The 19,896-nt window shown below is 37.5% G+C and overlaps 1 protein-coding gene across 1 annotated transcript; it reads left to right on the top strand.

Annotated features, from left to right (window-relative positions):
* The first annotated feature begins 15,430 nt into the window (after nucleotides 1–15,430).
* On the top strand, nucleotides 15,431–19,321 carry LOC126581930 (glycogen synthase kinase-3 homolog MsK-3-like). The gene is made up of 13 exons (XM_050245870.1): nucleotides 15,431–15,784; nucleotides 16,254–16,445; nucleotides 16,550–16,642; nucleotides 16,745–16,804; nucleotides 16,945–17,217; nucleotides 17,412–17,486; nucleotides 17,571–17,627; nucleotides 17,720–17,860; nucleotides 17,945–17,995; nucleotides 18,090–18,185; nucleotides 18,268–18,351; nucleotides 18,757–18,859; nucleotides 18,970–19,321. Exons 2-13 carry the CDS (start codon nucleotides 16,332–16,334, stop codon nucleotides 19,050–19,052), a joined length of 1,230 nt encoding a protein of 409 aa, XP_050101827.1. The 5' UTR covers nucleotides 15,431–15,784; nucleotides 16,254–16,331; the 3' UTR covers nucleotides 19,053–19,321.
* The last annotated feature ends 575 nt before the right edge of the window (nucleotides 19,322–19,896 follow it).

The following is a 19,896-nucleotide window of genomic DNA, read 5'->3' on the forward strand; positions in this document are numbered from 1 at the left end:
ATTAGGTTCAAACAATCAAACCATATCATAAGGATATCAATTATGAAATCAGGGCATCTAATTGAACTTAAAAGGACATCGTTGGCCCACTGGCCAAGCTGCCGCCGCGAATGGCGGTCGGCTGCCCCGACTTACCGGAAAATTCAACTATTTTTAAAAATTACCAAAACTTACAGAAATGAAAATCTCAAAGAGTAGAGCAAACTTTATATATGTGGCCAAGTCCAATTTGGCCGGGAAACACTTCAATTTCACTCAAACCCACCGAAACTCTAGAAAAAGGTGTACTTTGATTCGGCTTCCAATCGAACTCCGACGCCTCCAACACTACTTGGGCTTTGTTCCTGGGGTTGAGGGAAGTCTTTTGGTGGCGGTCATGGATGGTGAAACTTGCCGGAGCCACCGGGAAAAGGGATAAAGCCACCATAACACCTATGGGTTTGTGGCTTCGAACTGGAAAAATGGGAAAAAGATTGGGAAATCTAACACTACCAGGACGTAGGGCTCATCAAGGGCTTTCCATTTACACCAATATCACCCAAAACGGAGTTCGGATGAAGAATATATGAGCGGATCAAGTTTGCAGATTAACGGGTCTAATTCGCCCCTAAATGGGTTTTTCTTCTTTTCTCTCGCCACCCTCCCGTGGCTTTCTTTCCCTTCCTTCTTTCAGCCACTCCCGTGGCTTTCTCTTTTTTTTTTTTTTTTTTTTTTTTAGTAACAACTTCAAACGTCCGTAACTATACCGTTATAATCCGGACTCGCAAACGGCTTTCGCCTATGCGTTCATGATCTCGATATCTATTCAACAATATAAATTGTGACCTCGAATGGTCTACGGATTTTAAATAATTAATTTTCCGAAAAATAATATAAAATCTCTATAATACCAATACGTAGATTATAATAATGAGATCCATGAACAGGATTTCACATTCTTCCCCCCTTAAAAAAATTTCGTCCTTGAAATTTCAGTATCAATTCCATATTCACCAATGCCACATATTAAACAGATAACGATGCCCAAATGACATTCACACTTTAATTATACTCGAATTTGGCTATCATCAAGTACAACAACATCGAACCACAATTCACAATTTCAATTATCTTTGTCTCAAGACGATCTCAACACCAATCTTGGTACAAGCACAAAGAATGCCACCATTAATAAGAATTCATCAATATATTCATGATTCTGGCAACCAAACCAACCAAATTTGAAATTACAAACCTTCCCCATCATTCCATTTATAGTAAATAAAATCATAACCTCAGTCTACAAGTTTATTCAAACTCAAAATGAGTAGATCAACGAAGAAATCATTGTGATTCTCACTCATATACTCAGATTCCCAACAACCTTTATTGGCAGGATAATTATTAGAAATTCTAATCATAGTCATTGGCAAAATAAATACTCACCTCGAGCCACAATTCTCATGGCCTAAAATAACCACTAGCATAATAGTCACAACATACACATCACTATCAAAACAATTATCATAAATGTCAGCCATAACCATCATTGACCAACGAGATATCAGAAATGCAAACCATAATCATCAATGACTAAGTAAGTGTCAAAATTGCAAGCCAAACATTATTAATGACAAATCATATATGAGAAATGAGTGAGTCGCACATCCAGAGTACTATTCACAGCCCATTAACCAACAATGTCAACTCAAGACTACGACAACCAAAACAATCAAATTTGTAATTAAAAACTTTCCTCGTCCATTCTTTACATCAACCATAAAAATTTCATGTCTCGTGTTTGTACCATACTTAAGGCCTCGGTATTTAGATCTCGTACAAATACTCGGGGGACTCAAATGTAATTATGTAACAAAGGAAGGGGCAAATATGTAATAAGTGAGAAGCCCTTATTCTATAAAAGGACTCCTCACTCTCCTCATTAGGGGAGGCCAATTCTTAGGCCTGAGATCCCTAAAGCCTCTCACCCTCTCAAAGCCTCTTATATTCATTACAGAGGCTCTCTCCCTCACAATCCTCTCAGAGAAATACAATATCAGTGTGGACGTAGCCCAAACATTGGGGTGAACCACGATACATCTTGTGTATTTACTTTCCTGCAGATTCACGGTCGGATTTACGTTGTTCCAAGACCTCTCCGATTTTGTGCATTAACATTTGGCGCTGTCTGTGGGAATCGACACAAAAAACTATGTCGGTTCTCTTTCATTTTTTCACCTCCACCGTGAATTTGCAAAATCTGCAAAAATCCAACAACCTAAAGCTTTCCTAGAAAAACCCAAGGAACCAGTCCACGCTCACCGTCTTCCTTCCTCGTTTCACTTTCTCAAGGCAGGCAAAGTGGGCAGCAGCAACCAACAAGTTAAACCAAAAGGACTGATATTCCAACGCAGCAGTGGATAAAAAAAAAGCATCTGCAACTATGGCCGGGACGATTAGTGCAAAGGAAGCTACTATGAACCTCTCCTTACTCGACCGCGGCACCCCCATTCCTTCCGGCTATCAAACCGTCTTGGCAGACGTCTCGCCCCTCCTCGACGCCGCCTGTAAAGATCTTCAAGATGGTATGCTCATTAATGGAGATAATTTCAATCTTTTTGCTGCCATGTCTGCTTTAGAGATAATGGACCCGAAGATGGATTTTGTGGGTCCCAGTCAAGAGGCTCGGCCGCCTTGTGAAGGAGGGCAAGATCCGCAGCCTAGAGCAGATTTATCTTCACTCCCTCCCCATCAAGGAGCACCAGATCATCGACACTTTCGTCACCCTCGACGGTTTGAAGGATGAGGTCATGAAGATTATGCCGGTCCAGAAGCAAACCCGTGCCGGTCAGCGAAATAAACATATGTGGTGGTGCTATCATTTTTTACTTCATCGCTGTCAAGCGCGCCCAGAAGCTGACGACGGAGGACCTTTGGTCAAATCTTGACACCATCTCTGACCTCTTCGGCATAGACTACTCCAACCGCATCCCAGACATTCATGCTCTACTTAGCATTCTTACTGGTGGACGGTATGGGTGTGTTTGCTGTAAAGCAAGCATGCTAAATCTGCAAATGAACATGCTTTGAAAAAGTGTACCAGAAGATGCTTGGTGAGACTTTCATCATCATGGCCTCAACCTGATAATAATGGAGAAATGGCTTTTCTATAAAAGCCACGGGAAAAGCCACAAAAAAAAGGGTGTCGACCACCAAAAAAAATGCCCACCCTTTCATCATGCAGGTTCCCCTTTTCTGAAAAAAGAAAAGCAGAAAACAAAAGCAGAAAGCAAAAGAAGATAAAAAAAAGTAGACATAATTGCGGTGGTGATGACATTATAGGCGTGACCCATTGAGTAGAGGGTCAGATTTATTTTTGAATGATGTAATTTATTTTTCTTATCTTTCGGAGACATCTGTATAAACCTCATTAGAGGGTAATAAAAAAATTTTAAAAAAAAGGCAAGCCCAAAATAATGGGCTAGAATGTTATGTGGATGGCGAAGGCCTATATGCCCAAAAGAGCCAGCCCCTTTATTATCACCAACCAGGTGATCAAAAATACGTTTAGTACTTCCAAATTTATTCGGCATCCTGCCACTATTATCACCAACCAGGTGATCAAAAGTACGCCTAGTACTCCCAAAATTATTCGACAGCCTGCTGCTATTATCACCAACCATGTAATCAAAAGTACGTCCAGTACTCCAAAATTATACATGAGCATCGCTCATGTCAATCATACATAAACATTCATGAGCATCACTCATGCCAATCATACATAAACATTCATGATCATCATTCATGTCAATATTCATGAGCATCACTTATGTTAACATTCATGAGCATCACTCATGTCAACATCCATGAGCATTACTCATGTCAATCAACATAAACATTCATGAGCATCACTTATGTCAATCTAGCTTCAAAAGCTCCATTTACAAAAGCTCTAGCTTCAAAAGCTTAATTTACAAAGCTCTAGCTTCAAAAGCTTCATTTACAGAGCTCAAACTTCGAGAGCTCCAGCTTTAAAAGCTTCATTTACAAAGCTCCAGCTTCAAAAGCTTTACTTACAAAGTTTCAGTGCAGGGTATACAAATACCGCATCCGAACAACTGCCACTTCGGCCCATACATGGATTCAATTTGAAGTCTCCAGCCAACATACTCTATTGACCGAAGACTTGGGGGACTACATTATGTACCATATATTGGGCCTCAACTGGGTCTCATGAAAAATACTTGGGGGACTTAGCCCATTATTTATGTACTGAGGAGCGAATCCTTATTTTATAAAAGGGACTCCCTCACTTTCATTAGAGAGCACCAATTATTCATGTACTGAGGAGCGAGCCCTTATTTTATAAAAATGACTCCCTCACCTTCATTAGAGAGCATCGCCGCCAGCTGAGCAACCGCCTCGCCGCCAGCATCACTCTTAAGCCATCACTTATGTATTGAGGAGCGATCTCTTATTCTATAAAAGGGACTCCCTCACCTTCAACGTCACAAGCCGAGTCAACCAAGGCAACATAAGCCACAAGCCGAGCAGCTTCACAATATGTACTACTTCTAGTTGAGCATCATTTCAGATTGAGCACCGCCTCATATTGAGTATCAGTCATAGACGACATCTAGTTACTTCGGCCCACACATGGACTGAGTTTCAAGTCTCCAGCCAAAAGACTCTCTTGACTGAAGACTTGGGGGACTACTGTTTGTACCATACTTAGGGCATTCGTATTTAGATCTCGTATAAATATTCGGGAGACTCAAATGTAATTATGTAACAAAGGAAGGGGCAAATATGTAATAAGTGAGGAGCCCTTATTCTATAAAAGGACTCCTCACTCTTCTCATTAGGGGAGGCCAATTCTTAGGCCTGAGATCCCCAAAGCCTCTCATATTCATTACAGAGGCTCTCTCCCTCACAATCCTCTCAGAGAAATACAATATCAGTGTGGACGTAGCCCAAACATTGGGGTGAACCACGATACATCTTGTGTTATTTACTTTCTTGCAGATTCACGGTCGGATTTACGTTATTCCAAGACCCATCCGGTTTTGTGTATCAACATCTCGCACAACTAAAAATTCATTTATAGTAAACGAACTCAAATCTCATTTCACAATTTTATTCATGTCCACTAAAATAAATGGAGAATTTCCATGCCCATACAAGGAGCTTTTCTTTCGGAAGTACTGGGTTTTTGTGCCCACTCATTCATTCCTTCACATTTCATAGGTCATTTTGTCCAATCACACATCCTTAGGCCTTTTTGCCTCAATCCACATCCACCGGCTTTTGCCCACATAACACCTCCCTATTTCCCCGGCCTTTTCTGCCCAATTCTATAACTCTCACTAGCACAAGTATACTACAACTTTTCCATCTACTTGTCACAATCCCATTATCATTCTAACATTCAAAATTTTCATAATACATAACATAATATTAATTCAATTCACTTCACTTCATAATAATTCACAACATATATATATTTCACATAACTTTCTCATTATTCAAAGAACATAGGAAGTAATGCAATATTAATATAAATCATAATTCCCATTTACGAAATTTCATAATCACCATGGAATTTTCACCACAAACACAATACAATTTATGTCTGTATTTCACATATAAAACATGAATGCCACTTCATTCACAAAATATGAATTAATACAACCACAATGCATTCCATAATCCACACCAACAAGAACTCAAGAATATTGCATATTGTAGAACGAGATTATTTGCTCTGATACCATTAAAGTTGTCACACCCCAATCCCGACATAAGTCCAGGATCGACACGTGACGTCACCAAATACCCGTATCACTTACATACCCCGCCTCCGAGATATGGACAATGCACAACTCAAGATTCGAATTTCATGATAATTTTCCTTATACTATATGTCTGCATCTAACCTCCTCGTTAGACTACCTACGTACCCTCAATAGGGATCAAGCCATTCGTAGTTCAACTTCGCTACAACTCAACATATAACACAGTCTGTTCAAGCCAAAATGCATAACATTCCTCAATCAAACATTTGGACTTGACAAGCATGAATTATTCGATTCAAACTGCATAACAACCCGCATGACAATCAAGATTTCTATTTCATCCATCATATAAATCATTATGTTTCAATATAAAATTGCTATTCATATCATGTAATATATCAAAGAATCAACACAGCACAATAGTATCCTCTAGTCACATTAATCACTGATCTGATCATATTAATAACAATCATATTCAACATCCTTCCACAATCATCTCAAGTAGCCAATTCCATGATATCAAGGAGGCACAATATTAACATTTAATTATGTTAATCAGTCAATCAGATCACACCTCAATGCACAAAATTAATAAAAGACTTCTACATAAGTCTCTGCCTGGATTTCAAGTAATAACTTGATAATTCTAATTTATATTCACAAGATCTATTGTGGGTACATCCAATTCACTCGAATCCAGGGAACAAGTCTAACTTATGGAAATGAGCAAGAGTAGGGATTCCGGACCACTCAACGTAATCCAAATCAGGATACGATTCCGAACCATCACTTAATGGAATTGCGGAGTAGGAGGGATTTCGGACCATTTCTCAACGGAATCCGAGTGGATACGATTCCGGACCATCACTGAACGGAATCCAAACAAGCATATGATTCCCCCACCAAATGTACTAAGTACAACTAATCCCCCTCACTTCTAGAATGCATATGGTCCCCCAACACGGATATACCAAGCAGGACCAGCCATGCACCACGTCTACATGGTGCAGTCTCATCATCACTCCTTATACATAATTATACGCATACATGCTATCAATTCCGTATATCAACCAGCATCTAGTCATATGGAGCACAACACAAGGAATTCCCTCAATTACTAATTCTACTAAAAATCTAATAAAGTATCTAACTCATCTCCTGACTTTCATCTCCATCTCATGCTAGGTAATAGTGCCAAGTTCAAATAAGTATTCAGTTGGCAATCATATCCAAATAATTATCAAACAATATTTAGATCCCATAATTGTCATAACATTCTTCATAATTATCATTCACATTATTAAAAGTTAATTAAACACATATATATCACAAACATCATCAATACACAAGCCAAATCATATTTAATTAGCATAGGTCTATGGCTAAATATATAAAATTCACATTTCAATAGAAATCATATTTATAAGACCAATTCATATTCACAAATGATACTAATATAAGAAATTAAGATAATAATCATATTTGATATATTCAAGTCGCTATCTAACCAATGTAGGCCCACTAGACTTCACTTAGTCCCCCGTAGTACTAATTTTAGTAATTAGGACGTTTCGAGACATGTTGATTAAAAGTCAACTTTCGGTCAAAAGTAGGGTCCACAATTCTACACAATTCAATCCGGAAGATCCACATTGGATTTCAGATCCGTAACTTTTCAAAGTCCACATTATGCTCAAATAACAACATACTAAAATCTCAACACGATCTGACGGTCGGATCTCCGTCAATTTCAAAATTAAAGTGGCGGTCGACATTTAATTTTACAAACTTAGAAATCCAATTAGGGAAGATCCGTATGTCAGATTCTCGATCCGTAAGTTTCTATGATACACAAATATTAGGTTCTATCATGCATTAAGGTTTGGCTGCGATCCAACGGTCGGATCGTCGAATCATATTTTTTACCTAACCACGTATTGTAATGAAATTAATTAGGTTCAAACAATCAAACCATATCATAAGGATATCAACTATGAAATCAGGGCATATAATTGAACTTAAAAGGACATCGTTGGCCCACTGGCCAGGCCGCCACCGCACGCACCGCCGCGGGTGGCGGTCGACCGCCCCGACTTGCCGGAAAATTCAACTATTTTTAAAAATTACCAAAACTTACAGAAATGAAGATCTCAAAGAGTATAGCAAACTTCATACTTGTGGCCAAGTCCAATTTGGCCGGGAAACACTTCAATTTCACTCAAACCTGCCGAAACCCTAAAAAATGGTGTGCTTTGATTTGGCTTCCAATCGAACTCCGACGCCTCCAACATTGATTGGGCTTTGTTCCTGGGGTTGAGGGAAGTCTTTTGGTGGTGGTCATGGATGGTGAAACTTGCCGGAGCCACCGGGAAAAGGGATAAAGCCGCCGGAACACCCGTGGGTTTGTGGCTTCGAACTGGAAAAATGGGAAATAAATTGGGAAATCTAACATGACCAGGATGCAGGGCTCATCAAGGGCTTTCCATGGACACCAAGATCACCCAAAACGGAGTTCGGATGAAGAAGATATGAGCGGATCAAGTTTACGGATTAACGGGTCTAATTCGCCCCTGAATGGGTTTTTCTTCTTTTCTCTCGCCACCCTCCCGTGGCTTTCTTTCCCTTCCTTCTTTCAGCCACTCCCGTGGCTTTCTCTTCTTTTTCCTTTTTTTTTTTTTTTTTAGTAACAACTTCAAACGTCCATAACTATACCGTTATAACTCGGACTCGCAAACGGCTTTCGTCTATGCGTTCGTGATCTCGATATCTATTCAACAATATAAACTGTGACCTCGAATGGTCTACGGATTTTAAATAATTAATTTTCCAAAAAATAATATAAAATCTCTATAATATCAATACGTAGATTATAATAATGAGATTCAGGAACGGGATTTCACAAGGTTGCTCATGATGGCCTGGTCGAGCACGGCAATCTGGGCGTGCGAGTGGAAGGAGGGGGATTGCGAGTGCGTGGGGGTGAAGGCTGGGTAGGGTGCGGCGGAGGCGGAGGGACTGGATTTCTTCTTCCAGGATAAGAGGGATTTGAATTTGAAAATTGAAGAAATTTGTGGGTTTCTGAATTTTGAAAATTGGGGAAATTTGGGATTTGTTTTTTGTTTTGGGGATTTGGTGGGGTTGGGGGGGGGGGGTTCTGGTTTTGGGTGAGCTGGGTTTTTGGGTTGAGGGTGGGAGCGGAGAAAAAGAAGGCTGAGGCTTTTTTTTTATTATTCTAATTATTTTTTTAATATTCAATTAATTTTATGATAAAAAATTGGTCTCGCCTCAAGCCACGTCAACATTTAATGGAGGAAGTAACAGACAATTGACGGAATATATGAAATTGTAACAAATTTGTAGATGAAGTTTGACATTGAAACTTTTTAAATACGAGGTATGAAATTATTAATGACCCAATAATTGAGATAGTTTTGTGTAATTTACCCTAAAAGATACTAAAAAGATTCTTTTAAAATGTGATTTTTTTTATTTATAAATTCTTTGTTATTTTCACCATTCAATATTAATTTTCGTATTAATATTATAAAATATTAGTTTTTATAAGAATCTCTTTAGTATTCTCTTCTTCCTTACAACCTCCAACACCAACGTGTGTTCTTGTTGTTTCGGTCGATCCTTCCACACAATTATTGATCCGACAAAGTAAAATCCTTTCAACAGATAGATTATTTAGTGTGACTGATATACAAGATGATACACCATATGTTATTAAATAAATGATGAGATATGAGTACTAAAAATTTAATAATTTAAAAAATAAAATTTTTCACAATTCTTATTAAAACACGTAATGTACCACATATGTTCTCGTCATAATTAAAAATTTCTCTTTTCTACACAGTTGAAGATCTTTGCATGCATGATTGCCAGGTGGCATATCAATAACCAGAATTATTGTTTCTGGATTCTGGCGTTCAGTAGCTGTAATTATTGTACCTCGTTATTCTTATCCTGGTTAGGATGAGCCTGTCAGGCCTAGTACTAGGTGTCCAATTATTTGGGTTTGCGTATAACATCAGTTGACGTTTTACAAGTGGCTCCGCCCAAATGCCAATTATCTTCCTTTATTAGCACTAGATGTGTGTGATTAGGTGACACACCATTTATCTTAAAGGAAAACTAATGAAAAGGCCTTGAAAACTTTGAGTTTTAATGATAAGGACAAAATAAAGGGTAAAGTGAATAGTACCAGGATTGACTTTTTAGTGTAAAAATGTGGTTTTTCATTAAAGTGAACAGTACCGGGTGCTTTTCGTTAAAGTTCCCTTATCTTAACTTATGCCATAAAATTAATTATTAAATCTTGGCTAATCACAGATGGAATTGACTTATTGATGTCTCAAGCGCAAATTAATGCTCCTCCTATGTTAGGGTTATCGGTTCTAGATACAACCGGTGACTTCATGGTGCGTGGACCACCAAAAACCTACAATTATATGTCTTTATTTATAAAGAACTTTAACGAAAAGCTCCTGATAATGTTCACTTTAACGAAAAATCATATTTTTACACTAAAAAGTCAATCCTGGTACTATTTACTTTACCCTTTATTTTGTCCTTATTATTAAAACTCAAAATTTTCAAACCCTTTTCATTAGTTTTCCTTTATTTATATAGTTTAGGGCTGGTTTGCCTCAATTACAAACAATCACTTGATTAATGTAAGCATTAAGCAACACATTCATAGTTTGTTAGTTTCCCTAATTTGGGTTGAACACAATTTAAGATACGTTTCATAACTATTTCAATTTTAGTTGATAAATATATATATATATATATATATATATATTTTTTTTGGCTTAAGATATGAGAGAAGTATACAAGAGAAATGAGGGATGAATTAGGAGAATTGGAGAGAGGAGAATAAATAAGCATGAATTAATGAAAATAATATCTTAAAAGTGAAAAACAACTTAAATTATGAGCTATTTGATAACCATTTCGTTTTTAGTTTTTAGCTTTTAGCTTTCACTCTTTTAAAAACTGAAAAACTAAAAAGTGAAATATCAAAGAAAACTGAAACTAGTTACCAAACAAGATTTCAATTTTCAAAAAAAATAAAAACTAAAAACGAAATGGTTATCTAACGAAACATTTCTTCTCTTCCATGTATTTCTCTTCTATCATCCGCACAATAAGTAAAAACCAAAAATTAATTACGAAAAAATCAAACCGGCTATTGACCATTCATTAGTTCAATGTGCAGTTAAAGAAAAACGTCTTAAACTCATTACGTTTTTCCAAACATATTTTATGTATATTATTGAAACTTTATGGGATCATTTGGTAACTATGAATTTACTTTTTAGTTCTTGTTTTTTTTTTTTTTTTTCCCTTCATAGAGAGAAGGGAGGAATATGAAGGAATGGGAAAAATGAAGGTGGATCGTGGATAAAGAGCGGAGAGTAGGAAGAAATGAACGAGAATGTAGGGAGAGATAAAAAAAGCCCACTTGTTTAGGTCCTTACGACTACCTAACCCTGTGAATTTAACCATTAATTGAAGTAGGAGTAAATTATATTAATTATTTCTTAACTTTAACTTAATTGGAGTAATGATTCATCAACTAAAAATACATTATCATTGGTCCCTAAACTCATCAATACGTGTATCTATGGTCTCTAAACTGAAAATCTATTATCATTGGTCCTCAACTTTAATCCAACTGGAAAAATGGTCATTTGACTTTAACCAGTTGTAGCAATGGTCTTTTCAACATAACTCATTTTGACAAAATTCTGACGAAATTGACGAAAAAGATCATAACTACAAGTTTTGATGAGTTGAGGGACCTCAATTGTAGTAATAGTCCTTCCAACATAAATCATTTTGACAAAATTAACGAAAAATATTATAGCTACACATTTGGATGAGTTGAGGGACCAACGGTAATAGATTTTTAGTTAAAGGACCATTACTACAATTTACTCTTGAAGTAAATATACCACTAACCAAGCATTGTCCATGAACAATAGAATGGTACGCAAAAAAATTAATGCAAAGTTACTCTAAACGCCACTAAAGAATAACTAATTTTTTTTTTTAACAAATGATATTATCCACACTTGTTAAGTATGAAACTCATATTGACGAGAGAAAGGGACCTTGCAGGTGTGAAAGAGTTAGCTAAGCCTCACAATGTGTTAAAAATAATGTGGTTCAAATTCTCCTTTTGCAAGAATCGAACTTAAGACATCTTACTTACAAATATAGAATAATATCACCAGACCGTAGTTTTAAATGGTCACAAAAAAAAAAAAAAAAAAAAAAAACCCAATAGATAAACATATTTAGAGACATCACGTTGAACTTCCTAGTTTTTCGATAAGGCAGAATGTTAATATGCATTGTACTCGGAAAAGAGAAAGTCATTTAAGCACTACCGAAAACAAGGTTCTATCCAATGTTTCTTTGGCTGTCCAACGTTTATTTGGGCATGTTATATTCTGTCTAAAATGAATTCAAGTTTTGTTGCTCTAATTTCCAAGGTTCAAAAGGCAGATTCTATTTTGCAATTTTGCCCAATAGCTATGGCTAATTTTATTTTTAGACTTGCTCATGTGACAGCTTGAACTATTTTGAGTTGAATATCAAAGTGCGCAACAGAATAAAACTACAAAATAAAATATTATTAAATAAATGAGAATGCCGAAACGACTATAAAACTCCAATAGGCTATATTGTGAATGCCTTAATCATCTCTGAATAACAAAGCTCTCTATTTATAACAAACTAACTATAGTCCCTAATAAGCAAGGAAACGAAAACATAATTCAAATGGGCTAAGCCCAAATCCAAACACTAAATAAATAACTATTTTCCAACACGGTCAAACTCATGGCTGCACATGACAAGAGTTTGCCAACAAGATGTGGATGCAAGCTCCGTTAGGCGGACACGACAAGACAAACTCCGTTAGACAGACACAACAAGACAATCGATGCAAGTGTAAGATTCCAAAGCCAGTGCGAACTTCCGAACCAACTTTGGAACAAACAAGCAAAAAAATCAGTTTACCACATTCACAACGTCACTCGAATGGCCACCAATTTAAGCACTCGAGCGATCGTTGCGGTGAACAACAAGAAGCTCCAACAGCAGGTTATTCTCAAGTTATCCGTGTGGGCCTCAAAAAGCCCAAACAAACAAACAGCAAATTTTCTTCCTTGCCCGTGGGGGGCTCAAAACCTAACTACTTCTCTCTCTTCGTTTTTCTCTCCATTTTTCTTTTTTTTTTCTTTTCCCCCTTTCTTCCTTTTTTTTTGTTTCATGGTGGATGTCTTCTCCCCGATCATGCAAACCATGGAATGCAGCAATCGTGGTTCAGTTAATGGTAGTGGGTAGGACCGGCGGGAATTTCTGGGCTTTTGGTTACAGGTCGGGGCAAGCAGATCGGACTCGTGGATGTAGGGGTCTGGTTGCGGTGGTTTAGACAAAGATGTGAGGTGGCTGCGACGACCTGCTGGTGCTGGGTTCTTGTCACATAGAACTGGACGCAATGGGAGATTCTGATTTCCAGGCTTGCAGAGTGGTGCAACAGCGAGTGATGGGGTCTGTGCAAGCTTGTAGCAACAGGTCGGATTCTGGGTTGGCTTACAGGCGGTGGGACGACGCAAGATAGGCAGACGGTGAGGCAGGATCTGGAGGAGGGGAAGGTTCAAGGCTAGGTTGCGGGCATGATCTAGTGCATGGACTTGACCGGTCTGGCCGCACGCGGTGACTACAACTTCAACTCAGATTTTTGTTTTCTTCTGCAAACTAAACCAACAACAAAAAACAAGAATACATATTGACAAACAGAATACCAACCCGACCAAGCAGATTAAATCTGAAGGATTAAGGATTGAATCTGCTCTGATACCAAGTTGAATATCATAGTGTGCAACGTAACAAGACTACAAAATAGAATATTATTAAATAAATAAGAATGTCGAAACGGCCATAAAACTCCAAGATGCTACATTGTAAATAACTTAATCATCTCTGAATAACAAAGCTCTCCATTTATAATAAACTAACCATAATCCCTAATAAGTAAGGAAACGAAAACCTAATTCAAATAAGCTAAGCCCAAATCGAAACACTAAATAAATAACTATTTTCCAACATTTTGCCGAATCAATATACTTTTCCCAATGGCAGGCATATTTCAGATTGTATTTTGTTGCCCCTTGAGAGTGTTAATTTATTAGACAGTAAGTGTTTGGGGGTAACTTATTAGTAAAGCTAAGTTCCGTTTTTATATTGGGAATCTGCATCCATGCGTCGTGCTCTTATTTTATCCTGGCTTCGTGTATTTGCGGATGAGCTTTCTTTTATTTATTTGAGGGTTCCTATATTTAAAGTCAAACCTAAGAGAGAATATTTTCAAGCTTTAGCAAATAAAATATGTTCTCGAATGTCTCAATGGCAAGGTCATTCTCTCTTAATGATTGGTCGTGTTACTTTGATTAAGTCTGTTGTTGTGAGCATGCTTTCTCATAGTTTTTCAACTTATTTCCTACACTATTAAACCAGGTTTATTGTTGTGCTCCTTTAAATGAAGGACGCTTCACATTCGGAAAATTTCAACTTTAAATCAGGCTTTTTTTTTTTGTTTTTTAATTTTTAATTTTTTATACATATGAAGATGGATCATCCCAAAAACCAGCTCAAAGTTATTACATATAGTTCGAGTTTAGGGACTCCCAACATATCATCAAATAATTGAGTTCCAATCCAATTCAATAAGAAGGATTCTTAAAATAATGGTACTCAAGATCCATATTATAACTTCACTTGGCAATGTCATCTGCCACCATATTATTCTCTCAGAAGTCATGCACTAACTCACATTCGGTTATGCGTGTCAGAAGTAGTCTACATTAATCAATGATGTTGGTAAGAGGATGTAAGTTGATATCAGTCATATTATCTATTAAAATAACCATTAGACCAGTATCCATCTCCACACATAATCTTGCTTGTGAATTACAAATTTCAATCCGAAATATAGCCCCAAATTTCAGCATCAACCACCCGCCCTTTGCTCAAGTTGACAGGGAACTTGCCAAGCCATTCATCGATGTTATCTCTAAGAACTCCTCATGCACCTATATTTCTAGTAGCATTAATCCAAGAGCCATTCACATTGAACCAAGAGTAAATCGATGCAGTTTGGTTTTCAAATTGTTTGACTTTTTTTCTTAGTCGAAACCAATCAAACGAGTCAATATGGTTTGAATTGGGTATGAAATTATATTATTTGGACTTCTTTTGGTGGGTTTGATGCCCACCCCTAAACTTAGGTTAATATATTGCTTGAATATGTTTTAATGTGTTGAGGAGTCAAGTTCGAGGAATCAAATGTGGGCCAATATGACTGGGCTGGCAAGCCAGAATAAGAATTGGGCCTAAGAAAGAGTCAAAGAAAGTCACATGGGGATGGGGGAGGAAGAGCAGCCAAGTCTCCGACTCTCCAACTGCCATCATAATTGTGAATAAACAGAAACTTTTCAAAGGGGAAGGGGCCAATGGGGCCCGGAGGGGTTTGAACGGTCAAAAAAGAGCAGAGAGAGACTGTTGAAAGTTGAAAGGAAAGAGAGAGAGATTATTAGTTGATTACTTATAATTAATTGGTGATTAATATTAGAGTTATTAAGAAAGCAGACATAAATGTTTGAGCTCTCCTCTTCTCTTGTGCCTTGAGTTTTGACTGCCCCGCTCTCTCTCCTACTATCTCTCTCCCCCATCTCCTCTCCTTCTTCACCAAACCAAACCAAACCAGACCAAATCCATTTCATTAATCTTGTATTTTCTCCAAATTCCAAATCTCAAAATCTCACTTTTTCTCTTCTTAATTTTTTTTCTCAGCTTGTACAAAACTATCAATAATTAGATTGAGTGATTGATTGACATCAAAGTTTCAGAATTTCACATCGCCATCAAATCGCCGGCTCATGTCTCCGTCGCGGCGATTCCCTCACCTCCGCCAGCTTCCCAGCCGATCGGTAAATCTCTCTTTTTTTTTTTCAATTTTTTTTTTTTGAATTTTCGATCTTGTGCTGAATGTTTATGAATTATAATTTGATTTCATTGAATTGCTTAATCCAACGTTGAATTATTAACTATTTTGAAGTGTGGATGTGTTTGGAAACAAATTCGGATTGGATTCTTTGGCTTCTGAGTTCCGACTCTTGTTTAATTATTTAATATCCTTCAAACCACAGTTGATAGATTCACCAATTAAGGAATGTAGTTATCACAAGGACCTGCTTCTTTATTTTTATTTACTTTAATTAACGGCACTAGTGAGTGCGATAGAGGATTAGGCGAGTAGAACTACACACCGGGCTGTATATTGAATTATGATATTTCCTAACATGTTCATTTTGCCTATGAAAATGTATTATTCCGCGTAATACTTAACATAAACTGCATTTTGGGTAAATGCATGATACGCGGTTGTATTTTCGGCAGGGAAGTTATTGATTTGTTTGATTGAGCTGAGAAGAGGAATCTAGAAGGCGGTTTGCTCAGTTCCTTTTGTTTGCGCTCATGGCTTCCGTAAGCGTGGTTCCTGCTTCTGGTCTAAGAGAGCCCAGTGGAAATGCAGCTGGTGTTGATAATTTGCCTAATGAGATGAATGACATGAAAATTAGGGATGACAAGGTGAACCATGTGACGTCTTCTTATGGCTTGTACTCAAACTTTCATTTTACGCAAGCTCCTTTTGGTTCTGAAATCTGGAATATATTTTCGTTTCCTATTTACAGGAAATGGAGGCAACTGTTGTTAATGGTAATGGAACGGAGGCAGGTCATATTATTGTGACAACTATTGGTGGAAAGAATGGCCAGCCAAAACAGGTAAGCTTTTGAAATGCTTTCTCTTCCTTTCCTGCAGCTGCATTTTGTAGTTTCAGGCGTTTCAGATAGATGGTGATATGCTTTTGCTTTCAATGACTGTAGACAATCAGCTATATGGCTGAGCGTGTTGTTGGACATGGATCTTTCGGATTGGTTTTCCAGGTAATTTCTTATTTTACTTTTTTTTCGTATGTGTTTATTCTCAATAAACTGTTTGCAGCTGTGTTACTTCAAATTTTGTCCGAATTGTTTTGTTTATTTTTATGTCAATGAATTGATATTTTGATATTTTATTTCTCCAGGCCAAGTGCTTAGAAACTGGTGAAACTGTTGCTATTAAAAAGGTTCTTCAAGACAAGAGGTACAAGAATCGGGAGTTGCAAACCATGCGTCTACTAGACCACCCAAACATTGTGTCTCTTAGACATTGTTTCTTTTCAACTACTGAAAAAGATGAGCTATATCTTAATCTCGTACTTGAGTATGTCCCCGAGACTGCCCATCGGGTGATCAAGCACTATAGTAAGATGAACCAGAGGATGCCCCATATATACGTTAAACTTTATTTTTACCAGGTATTTTTTGTCATTTTAATTCTTTACAACATATTCTTTTTTCCTAAACTGTTTGCATAAAACACACTACATGTTTTGAGGAAACTCTGCATCATGCTCTAAATATTTCATAATTCTTATGATTTATCAGAGATTCATATATATGACCCAGTCATTTTTTGCTCTTTCATCTAATACTGTATACATTTTTACAGATTTGTAGAGCTCTTGCTTACATTCATAATACTATTGGAGTGTGCCACAGGGACATAAAGCCTCAAAATTTGTTGGTATGTTGATATTTGCTCTGTTCTGTACTTTGGTTCTTACTGTGCATGCATAGGTTAATTGATTGTCTATCCACATTCTCACAGGTCAATCCACATACGCACCAGCTTAAAATCTGTGACTTTGGGAGTGCAAAAGTCTTGGTTTGTTTTCTGCATCCTGACATTTTCTAGACACTTTCCTTTTATCTGTGGCTAGTGATGATGCAAAACTGACTGGGTTGTACATATGACAGGTTAAAGGGGAACCCAACATATCTTACATCTGTTCTAGGTACTATCGAGCACCTGAACTTATATTTGGTGCAACCGAGTATACAACAGCCATTGACATCTGGTCCGCTGGCTGTGTTCTAGCTGAACTACTGCTTGGACAGGTAAGATTATTCCTCAGTGATTTAATTTCCTCCATCTTTAGGCTTTGATATATGTGCTAATTAAGTAATACCTATTTCTGGCAGCCCCTGTTTCCTGGAGAAAGTGGAGTAGACCAGCTTGTTGAAATAATCAAGGTGATTGTGAGCTTTGATATTTTCAAGTTTAAGGCTTTAAGCTGTTCGGATAATGGTAATTTTTCTCATAATAACTTTTTTAATTCTCATGCAGGTTTTAGGTACCCCAACGAGGGAGGAAATAAAGTGCATGAACCCTAACTACACAGAGTTTAAGTTTCCCCAAATTAAAGCTCATCCGTGGCACAAGGTACTTGGGATATTACTCGTGGTTTATTTTCTTTCCAAGAAAATTAAATGTTAATATCCTTTTGTACATCATTGATGATCAGATATTCCACAAGCGGATGCCTCCGGAAGCTGTGGATCTCGTATCAAGGCTGCTTCAGTACTCTCCAAACCTTCGAAGTACAGCTGTGAGTATTTCTGATGGGGTCCATTATCAGTGTTCCTCTTTCTGGCTGTTTTTGCATTCATCTATAGTCACTAGAGGCCTCAGTTTATCCCAAAAAAAAACAAAACTCGCTATAGTTGTACGTATGCCAAGCTGTTTAGGTGTTATTGTCCCCATCCTAAGAGATGCTCATTCATTGTTTGTTGCATGTGGCAAGCCCTTGTGGAGTCCATTTGATACTTCTTTCTTCTGTCCCATATGTGGAATGTATGTTGCTGGAGTCTGTCCTTAATCATCATGCATCCTACCTATGCCTTGTAGAGTTTTTTTTGATCCTCATCCGATTCTAATCTTTCTACTTGAGCTTTAGCTTGTTACATCACGCTGTCCTCAAGTTTTAATGTAAAGCGATGTGTTTTCAATGCAGTTGGAGGCCTTAGCTCATACCTTCTTTGACGAGTTGCGTGACCCTAACGCCCGCTTGCCAAATGGACGCTTCCTTCCCCCTTTGTTCAACTTTAAGGCTCATGGTAATAAGCGTTGTTTATTTTTTGTACTGTACATTGTTCACTTTGGTTTTAGTCTTTGAGCAGTCTAAATCTTAACTAGAAATTATTTTTAATGATCTCGCATTGATTAGAACTGAAGGGAGTACCCGCAGAAATGCTTGTTAAGCTGATCCCAGAGCACGCAAGAAAACAGTGCGCCTTCCTTGGGTCGTGACTCGTCTTTGTTCCTGCTGTCTGATCTGCACAGAAAAACGTGGGATAATGTAGAACCGTAGCTTCAGTCCCTTGTTCTTTTGTTCCATTTATTTGTCTATCCGATTAAGCCTTGTATGTAAAACAACGGTAGATTAAGAAGGTTATTCTGCTTATTGTGTTCCTCAAATCTTAATGGGTTTGCACACCCTTGATTTTCTTTATTCTATTTATAGATTGTAACCAGATCTTGGCACACCTGAATGGTTTCTGATGGATGTTGTTTGAAAAGAGCTGGTACTAAATTACTCGTTTGTATCTTTTAGGTCGCACAAGCCTATCAGCGACCGCATCCATAGATGGCGGTAGAAATGAGGTGGGTATCGACAGAGTAGCAGTTGCGATAGGTTTGGTTTATTAAGAAAACTAATGAAAATGACTTGAAAACTTTAAGTTTTAATGATAAGGACAAAATAAAGGGTAAAGTGAATAGTACCATGATTGACTTTTTAGTGTAAAAATGTGGTTTTTCGTTAAAGTGAACAGTACCGGGAGCTTTTTGTTAAAGTTCTCTGTTTATATCTTTGTTACGGAAGGTTTCATAGATGGCGGTCGAAAAAGGTTTGTGGGTGGCGGGGAAGGGATGTTCAAGTGAAAATATCGGCAATAAGGTTTTGTAACAGAAAATAAGTCGATCGTTATTTCTCTTTTTGCTGCTAATTTTTCAAAATACTTTCAGGTTTTTCGTACACGTCTCAATGATTTTATTAAATCATATGTTTTCTAAAATATCAATATGTATAGTTGTTTGGACCCAATTTTACATTGTCGGTCCGAGTAGTTGAGGCCGTTGAATAAGTAGAGTT

The sequence above is a fragment of the Malus sylvestris genome, chromosome 9, assembly GCF_916048215.2.
Source record: "Malus sylvestris chromosome 9, drMalSylv7.2, whole genome shotgun sequence".
NCBI lineage: Eukaryota > Viridiplantae > Streptophyta > Magnoliopsida > Rosales > Rosaceae > Malus > Malus sylvestris.